General features: G+C 26.0%; 1 protein-coding gene across 4 annotated transcripts; it reads left to right on the top strand.

The window, feature by feature from the left end:
• Nucleotides 1-449: 449 nt before the first annotated feature.
• LOC119668125 (vesicle-associated membrane protein 2) lies at nt 450-11,471 on the top strand (the record flags this gene model as incomplete). Of its 4 annotated transcripts, none has more annotated exon segments than XM_038077523.1 (3): nt 450-608; nt 689-740; nt 10,719-11,471. In XM_038077523.1, coding segments are annotated over 3 exon segments (378 nt in total), but the record flags the coding sequence as incomplete, so codon positions are not given.
• Between the last annotated feature and the right edge of the window lie 513 nt (nt 11,472-11,984).

Genomic DNA, 11,984 nt, shown 5'->3' with positions numbered 1-11,984 from the left:
GAGCATATATATTATATTTGAAAGATCACTGACCTGCCTCTATCAGTTATGTTAGTGTCTATCATTAGTTCAGTTACAAGTACACTGACTTGAGTGCCACAACAAGTGTGAAGTTATGGTATTTTTATAAATCGAACAAATGCTGTTTGCACAAGAGTTTTCACTTATGATGATGCTTTCCACTTATCGTTTTCGTTTAATTATTATTAATTTTTTTTTGTAATTCTGTAAGTCTTTGTATACTCCATATTCGCGAATTTTATGACGAGCACTGCAATAACACTTCTACATGCGTTGAACATAATATTCGCCATTGTAATATCGATTGTTATACATAAGTCCATTAAGGAGACACAATATATCTCTAGGTCGCAGTGGAAATTCCTACAAATATAATAATGGTAATATCTAACCGTATTAAATAATTCAATATAATTCATTTAAATTAGGTCGTTGATATAATGCGAACAAATGTTGAGAAAGTGCTCGAAAGAGATCAAAAACTATCTGAATTGGATGATCGAGCCGATGCCTTACAACAAGGTGCTTCGCAGTTCGAGCAACAAGCTGGCAAACTCAAAAGGAAATTCTGGTTGCAAAACTTAAAGGTATTTAGCAATATTATTTGTTTTTTTTTGTTAATATACACATAATTAATAAATTCAATTTTAATTTACTCAAATTTTAGATGATGATAATTATGGGAGTAATTGGTCTTGTTATAGTTGGAATTATTGCAAGTAAGCAAATTTTATTAGTTGCAATAATAATACAAAAACCTGAAGAAATAATAATAATATTTTTTTTTACATATTAACACAGTTTTCTAATTAATAATTTTTATAATTAGCACATTTGTATTTAAACCAATTAAACTATTTATAAATATCATTAATTCTTGCAATTGCAAAAAGAAAATCATAATAATATATAAATATTATGCTAAAAGTTAACTTTAGATCACATGCCATTAAACATATCTCATACGAAATTATTATAACTGTATTATTTCTAAATATTATTTTAAAATATTTATGTGTAACTAATATTTTTCATTTTTAAATTTTCTCTAAATTAATTTTTTGCATTTTCTTAAATTTTATTTCCTACTTTTATAGGTAACTTTATGTAGAGTGCTAGTGTTTTCGTATATTCCAAAATTCGAATATTCGTTCGATATATGTAATAGAAAAAAATCAATAATTATTTAAAAAATCACAAATAATATTTATCAACAAATCATTTGTACGAAATGCGCGAAAATCTGACCATAGTCGGTCAAAAGTCAGTTCAAGGATCCATAAACCATGAGCATAAAAATTTATCAATGGAAAAAGTGCAAATTTTTTCAAATTCAACTAACATCGAAATTTTTTTAGAAAAAAAATATATCATAAAATATTGAAACAAAATCCATGAATCGAAAGAAAGCATCTCCATTAAACTACTTTGACGCTAATCGGTTAATTAATATTATTAAAAATAAAATAAATTAAAAAATATTGAAAATTTGAAAATTTGAGAATTTGCATTGACAAAGTAAAAAAGATAAGCCATCAAGTGTCCATCATCATCGTCAGGTCACACCAGGTTCGATATAAAAATCAATTCAATGAAAAATATTGTTAATTTAAATGTGTGAAACTGTATTAAAAACCATATAAAATGTGAAGTATTTATTAGAATCGATATTGTTGAGTAATTAATGAATTAATAATTATTATTGATTCGTGCCGTTTTTTATGTCTTATAGTTTGTATCTTATGTTTATGTTGTTTATGATTATTATAATTGTTTAAATAATTTATGTTATTTATATTGTATCATTTAAGTTAATACAATTAATTGGCAATTATGTTTTGTCCCTTCAAATGTGTTCACATAGTTTATATACAATCTATTTATTTTATTTTTAAATTATTTGTAAGTTTTCATTGTTCAGTTTGGGTTCTCATATTAAACGGCCGCTTAATATCCTGTATGTTTATATATTTATATAACCCCGTAGTTTGTTGAAGTAATGTTTTCAAATATAACCCACAATTCATATCTGTTGTTCAAGTACTTAAACAGCAGCCAAATTTCTAATTACAACAACACATTACTCGTATCTTGTTCACACAAATCAAATCATTACTTATGACAATTTTAATAATTTAATTAAAAACAAATTTATAATATAACTAAAAAATAACAAATTACACGACGCAATATTTATATGTATATGCACTCAACAGAAAAAATCAGCATCACCAATATCTGGAAGGCGATTAAGTTTAATTATCTGCATAAAGTTACTTTTCTATTCAAACTATTTCGGTTTAAGTTTTTTCAATTTTTCTATAATTATTTAAAAATTCAGTTAGGTGATATGTAAGGAGTAAAAAAAATTATAATTTGAAGTGGATATTTTTTTAATATAATAATAATAATAAGCCTTGCTCGACGTTAATGATTTCGAGCAGCCTCTTATACTGAGCATAAGCTGTCTATAAGTAACTTCCACCTTTCGCGCCGCAATGTTACGTTCTTTATATCAGTAATGTTGCTTATTCTTCTTAATTTTTTAATATATAATTATCAAATTTTTATTATTTTCCGAAAATTATTTCAACTCTTAAGAACTTTTAAATAATGACTTAATCTGTTATAGACTTTGAAAATCTGATAAAAAAATAATTATAATTTATTGTTCATTTTATATAAAAAAGCAATAATAATAAATAGATTTAGGTATCATTACAAAAAAAAACATTATTTATTACAATAATAATAACATGTATTAGTTATAGTTTTTAGTAACCATTTTAAATACTTGAAGAAATACAATGCGTAAAAATCTCACCATATTTGTAGTTAGTTTTAAGAATTTTAAAACCGTTCAGAGTTTGTTAAACGGTCCATATTATAAAATGGCAAGCAAGTTATGGTCCATATTAAAAATGGACCATATTGCAATTTAACATAAGGTACTTTCGATGGCAGTTCCATTTGATCTATGGCACTGAAACAGTATTGCCAAATGTGGATAATCTTTCTTATCTTCAATATACACAGTAGTTACGCCCTCTTCACCCAAGTACCTGTTTTTATCAACAGAGCATTGAAAAATATATTGAAGATAAAATCCTAAAATTGCATTATAGATTATCACCTAAAAGATCACTTTCACTGTAAAGTAAAAGTGCTTTAGACACTATATAATAATATTTTATCAAAGAATTCATATAAATATATTTTTTTATTAACAAAGCGTTCAAAAATATATTGAAAATAAAATCCTAAAATTGCTTAGGATTTTATAAGCAATTATAGATTATCACCCAAGAGATCACTGTCACTATAAAGTAAAAGAGCTTTAGACACTATATAATAATGTTTTATCAAACATCACGAGGAGCAATTACTTTTTTTATATTAATTCTTAGGAGCATTATAATTATCTAATAATATATTATAACAATATATTGTCACTATAATATTACAATAATATATTTTTTAATATTATAATAATATACATCTTAAGCACCAAAGTTTTTCGCTCTCAAAATAGAGGTGAACTGTTTTAGATACCAATTTGCGTTTTACGATTGATTATTATTTTTATAATAATTTTTATTAATATAATAATAAACTAATAATATATTATTCTTAGTTAAGTATAGGTACTGATAAATGAAAAATATGAAAACTAAAAATTAATATTTTATCATTCTTCGAAAGAAAATATATATAATCTAATAAAAAAAATAATAAAAAGTAAAAGCATTTATTGACCTCAAAAAATATATCACTCAACATCAATAATGATCAATCAATTTTCATTATATCATTGATAATAATATATTTTTATTATGTCACTACTTCGTGTAATATCAAAGTAATTATATATCAAGAGTAAATGGTTTCGCATATATCTTCAGTTATCAGAAAGTAGAAAATGCATATGAGCTCTATATATTCATGATTAATATATAAGAAAAATAAAACACTAAAAAGAACTAATTCTTTTAAACTTTCAGAGAAAGACGAAAAAGAATAAATAATTAAAATTTAAAAAAATTCTTAAAATTTCATAATGTCTAAATTAAAAAAATTAAGGTAAAACAAAATTTTTTATAATGCTTTACTATAAAAAAGATTATCGCTAGATTATTTTAAAAGTAACGTCGCTAAGAGTTTATTATATAAAAAATATAATAATATTTAAAATAATTATTTATAAAAATATAAATAATTATACAGATTATATGTATACTTTTGATTTATTATAAACATTTTATGTGATCATATATAATTTATTGTCATAGTCAAACATAAAATTTTACAATTAAAATTTTTTTAAATATGTATATATATACATATGATATATGTATTATATACTAAATTTTTAATTTTTTCTGTAAGGCGCACATTTTTACTAAGTTTTTTAAAATCTAAAAATTTATTTTAATTTATATATAAAAAAAAATTAACATATACATACACAAACACACACACATAATCGCATCGGTAACATGTACTACAATTTGAACTACAGTGCACGTTAGAACGTTGAATTTAATATTGACAATAGAAAAAAATAAACAGATTGGCAAATTATATTAAATAATTTTTTTTAAAATTTTTTTTATGGAATTTTCTTTGTGCGATTTTTTGTCATTTAGAATCTTGGATTTTGCCTGCACCCAACGTAAACAATGAAACACCACAACCCATCACTGTACACGATACACAAATCGAATCTCATGCACAAAATCATCCACATAAACATGCACAAGATCCAGCAGAAAATACTCTTGAAAAAACACCCACCACCGAGGAGTCGCTTGCTCCACCCGACGAAAATGCAGTCCCGGAATAAAAAGTCTTACAAAGACAATTTTGCGCATAAAAATGATTTTAGCCAAATTTAAAATTTTACCAAAAAAAAAAAATCATTAAACAATTGAAATTAACAAAACTATTGAAAAATTGTAAGCACGCAAAATTTCTATAAAAAAAACACCGCTTAAGGCTTTTTATGCGCTTCAATGCTTCTTATATTTTCGGTTAAAAATCTTTTCAATTTTTATTGATCAATTATCTATTATATACATATATATTATAATTTTTATATGAGGTGTCCTTCCAATAATAAAATAATTCCCATTTCATATTGACAATAAGCATAGATGAGGCTATCCTGATACAAATTGTCTCTGTTGCACTTGAGCATTTAAGGAGTACTGAGTCTGGCAATTAAGTCTATAAAAGGGTTATCGTAATTGGTTCTGTAGGAGTTTTTGATAAAATAACTGTTTAAAATAAAAAAACACTTTACAGAATTTAATTGGAACTTAAGTAAAGAATAAACCCCTATTCAGTCCCGTTAAGATAATTGGTTTCATAAAGTTCGATAACATAAAAGATAATTCAATCTAAAGGACTAATGATTAAAAAAGACACTAAGTTAAAACGTCTTCAACAAACTCTGAATCTAAACTCTTCAATAACATTTAAAAAAGTATTTAAAACAACATAGGCTAAATATCAAAAATATATTTTTGTGTTTCAATGAAATATAATTTATTAAAAATTTTCCATATTATTTTCAATTACTGAAATAATTAAATCAGGCTTTAAAAATTTTGTCATTACTAAGTGGACCTAACTAAATAGATATATTTTCAAATATATCTTCCAGCGATACTATTAGGTAACACTACTGATTTATTGTTTTGTATTTGGATGCTGATACTTAGATTCACCGTTAAACTTAACCTATTCTTTACAGAGAAAATTATATTACATATGTATAATATTCTTCACAAGATATCCTAAGGTAATGCAATGGATCCATGTTCATATACATGGAATCTGGTATTCAGATTCCCAGTTAAGCTTAACCTATGCTTCGAGTAGAAAGTTATGTTAGATATCTATAAAATTATTCAGATATACTTTTACAAGATACCTTAAGATACCATAGTCATATTCATAGAGGCTAGTACTTAGATTCAACCTTAAACTTTACCTATCCTTCATACAAAAAGTTGTGATTCATAAAACAAAACCTAATAGAAACTTACAATCTGGATAATTGGTACTCATAATTTTGATATTTTGCAGCAACTGAGTTAATTTGTTTGAATATTACATTATTTATTGATATTATGTTAGATTAGATTGCAGTGATGGCTTTGTACACCAAAGCTCAATTGAACTCAAATTGTGGTCTGTTGTAAAACTACAAATTGGTGATGTTCATTCACGGTCTAGAAGGATCCCCAAAAGGACCGCAGTGGTCAGTGTACAGACATAACTACCCTTACAAGTAAATATGAATCAATCTGAATAGTTATTAATTTGGACACGTCCATGATTTTGCAGGAGTACAACTCTGTCAGTTCAGTAATAAAAAATGTCTCAAAAATGTTTAATCTATAGCCAAAGGTTGACATTGACAAAAAAAAGGACATTGACATGAGTTCTTCCTTCTCTTCAGAGCCACAACCACGATAATTGTGAATTTAAGGGTGATTCAAACCCAAAACCTATCTTCGTAGTACACAGTGCCTTGTCAGCACCAATACCATAGTGCTAAGTAGGTTCTGCTTTAGTTGAAGCAATTGACTAGGAACTAATATAATTGTTGTCTATTATTTTAATAAGAAGATTTGTGAAAAGTTCATATTTAAATAATTATTATTCTACAGACTTTATGTGAATTAATTCTTCCTGATCTTCTGTGCTGAAACGCCATATAAAGAATATTTTTTGATTATTTCTATTTTCTCACTTTTAATTCTGATAAAAATTCTTCTTAAATATAATACATAAAATACTTTTCATTTTAAAATTACACAAAACATAATAAAATATATTTATATACATATATTGTTTTTAGAGGTTTATATTTTTTTTTTTTGCATGATTTGCTGACTTTTATCACATTTAGGCACTGTTAGCGAGTTCTATGTATGTTAATTAAATTAATTAAAATTATTTGAAGTATTTATAATAAAATTTAAATTGCTTGTTGCATTTAGTAATTTGAATATAATATATTTTTTAACAAAATTTTATATAATTTTCAGCACTATTTATATTTTCAAATATTGAGAAAATATTTTACTGTCAAGAATATTATTCTATAAATTATATATATAGAGAAAGTTAAATGATTTTATTTATATAAATTTAATCTCTTACTTTCTTAAAAAAAATTTACATCATTTAATGTTTTTAAATTAGCACATAAATATAATTTATACGAGTATAATTCGAAATAGTTTGTTTAAAATGAAATAATGACTATAATTTATATATCGTTAGAAATGTGTCCTTTTGATGTCAGATCTACGCATTAGATAAAGAAATGTATTTCTTTGATTTTTTAATCTTTATAGGTTAGAATTCTGTTTGACTTTTAACCTTTTACCTCTTTGACTTCATTAATAAAATAGTGTATTGTTTAAATGCACATTAAACTCTATGTTGTTATATATGTTTTCGTCTCTTAATTGTATTTAAAATATATGAAATTATTGTCATAACTACATTTAAAGGAATTAAAACCAATATCATAGGTTTCAGTAATTTTTTCATGAGTATGAAGAAGCATATTCATATTTTCCCATGTACACTTTTGAGTTCTGTTTATTAATTCTTTAATGATATTTGAAATATGGACGTAAATTTTACATTTCAAAAAACTCTAAAGCAAGAAGTATTCTCAACTTGTATTCAATCTCAACTCTCGTAAAACAATTTATATATCCCCATTTCTTAAAAATAAACAAGATGGTATATTAACAATTATTATTATTTCTGGAAAAATACTCCCAAATATATCTGAACATATTATTGAAAAACCTTAATATGTTTTGATTTAGGACTATAAGATTTATATATGTCGCTGAACCGCTGAACGCCAAATGGATGCATTGGATCCTCTCTTTCGGCATCAGAAAATACAAGCAAATAAGATCCACAGATGTTTTACACTGCAATTTACTGAGTCTGACGGTTAAAGTTTTTTTTGATCTCAACTTTAAATAGTTGCAGTTAAAAGGAACATATTTAGTTAATAACCTAGTTTGATTTCAGATATACTTAAACTTGGAAAACTGTCCGTATATTAGTTGTTAATGCAAATAATTTGTTTGCTAATGTCGTTTGGATGGACTCATTTCCTTCCAAACATTTTATACTCGATGTTTTTAAGTACTACCCAAGAGTAAAATTAAAATTTTCTTAAGTAATCGCTACATTCTGGTTGAACAGAGATTATAAATAAAGATTTAAATATTCTCCATAACTGCTAAAACTATAAAATATTCTTGTGACAGAAAAATGTTTGGTAACTCCATACCACACTAGCCACATCAATTACAACTCAAGACTGCCGTGCTTCACTAAATGACCTAGCTAGGTTTGTTAGGGTCAAACTTATTTGGGTTCCTGGTCACAGGGATATCACAGGAAATTGTAGGGCAGACGACCTAGCCAAGGCAGGTGCTCTTCTCTCCAACATTAACCTCTCTGATATAGGCGTTCTACTTGCTACAGTTAAACTGGCAATCATACAAAAATATCTGAGCATAGCCAGGCAATACTGGGCTGATGAACCTTAATGTCAGATTTCTAGGTTGACTTGGCCGAACTTAGACAAGAAAAGAACTAGTCAGCTACTTCAACTAAGACGGAACCTGCTCAGCACTACGGTATCTGTGCTGACGGGACACTGCGTAATAGGAAGGCACGCTATGAGACTGGGTCTGCCCTTTAATGACTTTTGTCGGGGTTGTGGCTCAGAGGATGAGGAGGAGACAGTACTCCATCTCATGTGTCAGTGCCCTTCCCTAGCCAGAAGAAGATTTAAAACCCTTGGATCTCCTTTTCTAACTGACCTGACTGAGTTGTCATCCTGTAATGTTAGGGACCTAGCCAAGTTCATAGAACTGTCAGGTTGGTTTTCCTTTACCTAATAGGGAAGTCATTACCTTTTTTTCGACGTTAAATGTATACTGATTACAATCTTTATACAAATCAACGTAACTCCTGTGGTATCACAATGGGCCATTATTTGTGCTTAAGTGGGCTTTTTGGGATACAAGGCCGCCAATCCAACCAACCAACCATACCACACTACATAAGAGAGGAAAACGTATCCTCATCCTTTCGAATATATTTCTAGTAAATTTAAAGTAGTGTCTGGTTATCATTCCTAGTAATTCTACTTTTTTATTGTACTTTTTTCCGTGTCGGAATACATTTTTTATTATATTTAAAAAATAAAACAGAGTATTTTTTACATAATAACTTGCCCTTAATAAGTGAGTGTTTAAGTACGACTATTTATTTTTTTTTAAATATTTACGATAATGTTAAAATTATTATATATTTTTTTCCTATTTCTGTATTATTAAATTGCGTCGAGTTTTAAAATATCGAATTTTAAAAATCTGATCTATTCAAAATTTAGGAAAGTTAGAGAGACACGAAATTCTCTGTCACACACAAATACTTCAATATATCAAGATATTTTATATCATATACTATTCCCTACGTTTAAGTTAAAAGCTAACATAGTCTTTAGCTTACAGTACAAGGAATCAATAGCAGTAAACTAAACTTAAGCAGGAATAAGATTTCTCCAACTTTATTTATTTACGCTATATTTATACATAATATATATATTATATATATATATATACTATACTTATCGAAGTTTGTATATTTTGTCGTTTATATATAGTATTGTTCCATCTTTTTCTTCACCCAACGGTACTGGGAAATGGATATATGAATCTAATCATAAAGAACCTTTTATTCCTATACAATCGAAAGTCATTATAATATAATATAAAAATTACATACATATATGCGAGCAATATTTATATAAATATGTTATAAAGAGGTTTTTCGTACAGTAGTGGACCACAACAACAGAAATTCATTTTATATTATTTTAATTAACTGAATTTTTGGCTGACCACATAGATCTTTCGAGTATTGCCAAATACCCATCATCAGTGGTCTTGGAATTAATTCTTGTATTTAATTATTCGTAAATAATTTTTTGAGACTGCAAGTACCAGGAATCGAACCTGTGTCCTGCCAAATATGTTATATATATTTTTGAGCATTGATATTAATATAATATAATTACACATAAAGTAGATATTTTATATACACTTGAACTGTAAATAGGTGGTATATATTTTAATAATTTTGTTTTTACTTAATATACCTCTATATATTTATTTATTTATTTGTGAGTTAACATTAATTTTAATTTTAAAGTTAACTTAGAATAAGGAACTGGACTATTAGGTCCTTCATCCTGACCTCTATATATGTGTGCTATATACCATGTGACAAGCCTAAATATTTTGCGTTTATTACTACGAATATTACTACTACGAGTTTTAAATTGTCTTTATTTATTGTATGTAGTTATGTTTTAAATACGTTTGTATATCAATGGTGTATTCACAAACTGCAACAGAGTGTACATATATATTTTAATATTATATTAACCATATTTTTACATTAATATTTTAATGCAAAGTTGGTGAATACACTGAAAAAAAAAATTAAATATAAGAAATGTTGCGCTTTTCATTTAACAAGTCGATGGATTGTGTAATTTGTATATGTCATTAAATAATAATGTTTTAATTGTATTAATTTCTTTTACTAATAAATAATTTTTTTTAATTTTAATGCAGATAAACTAGGCTTAATAGGTGGAGAACAACAACCACAATACCAAAATTATCCACCATACATGCCGCCACCACCACCACAAACACAGCCAGCCGCTGGTGGTACATCATCTTTAGTGGGAGATGATAACAATAAATTACAACATGATGCAGTAAAAAGTTTTCAATAAATGTTAAACTAATTCAACAAATACAAATAATTCAACTATTAATAAAATAAATATTTATGAAAAATAAAACACACACACACACAAGTATACAAATAGAAAGGAAATCATAAAATTCATAAAATTAAAATAGGGGTGCTCACACTTTGGTGCAATTGTGTGAAAAGTTTGTGAAATGTGTAAATTTAAAAAAAAATTTCGAATTATATTTTATGTAAAATTGCATATTTAACACAGCCGGATCCTTTACTAAATTATGTGTCATGTGCCTAAATCTTGAATCATGAAGAATTGCCATTACATTAAAGTAAATACATGAATAGGTAAAGAGATAATTTTACATGGAGTTTATTGCAATGGTTGTTCCTGCTTTGTGAAAAGTATTAAGACACTTTTTTTTTAAATTGTACATTCCATATACATTCAACAGGTAATTGCACCAAAGAATGCATACCCTTCACATAAAAAGAATACTTCAATACTGAAGTTCTCAATTCTCAAAAAATAAACATTTCAACATTTAACACTTTTGATGACAATTAATTGTACTTTGAAGAAATATTTTATTGACTTAATTAATTAAACAATTTTCAATTGAATTTATTATATTTAAAAGAAACTTATATATTGAAAAACAATAAAAGTTTTGCATTAGTTGCATTGATAGATAATTCATAAAATAACCTAAGAGTTGTTTAGAAAAAAATTTATTTTGTTAAAATATTTAAAGAATGTTGTTTTATTATATTTAAATTATAAATTTGTTTTTTTACTCAACAATTAAAAATTTTCCTCTTTAGAATTATCTATTAAAACACCTAATAAAACGCTTCTGAATGGTGATATTTAGGGTAACTTTCGGTCATACTGAACAGTAAGGCTTCGGAAACTTCGTACTTTTTTCGGTGGAAGTTAATAAAAGGCGTTTTGCTAATATATTATAATAATTAATTTTTATTAAATATAATTTGTTACCCTAAAGAAGTTCATGAAAACGAGGAATATACCAATTTTGTTTATGGTTACATTATTATATATATAAATAAAAAAGAAACAAAAAAACTTAAAAATAAAGCAAAGATAAAAGGTAAAATCTTAAATT

The sequence above is a fragment of the Teleopsis dalmanni genome, chromosome 1, assembly GCF_002237135.1.
Source record: "Teleopsis dalmanni isolate 2A chromosome 1, ASM223713v2, whole genome shotgun sequence".
In the NCBI taxonomy this organism is placed as follows: domain Eukaryota; kingdom Metazoa; phylum Arthropoda; class Insecta; order Diptera; family Diopsidae; genus Teleopsis; species Teleopsis dalmanni.
The sequence above is the reverse complement of the archived record's forward strand: the minus strand, read 5'-3'. Positions and strand labels throughout refer to the sequence as shown.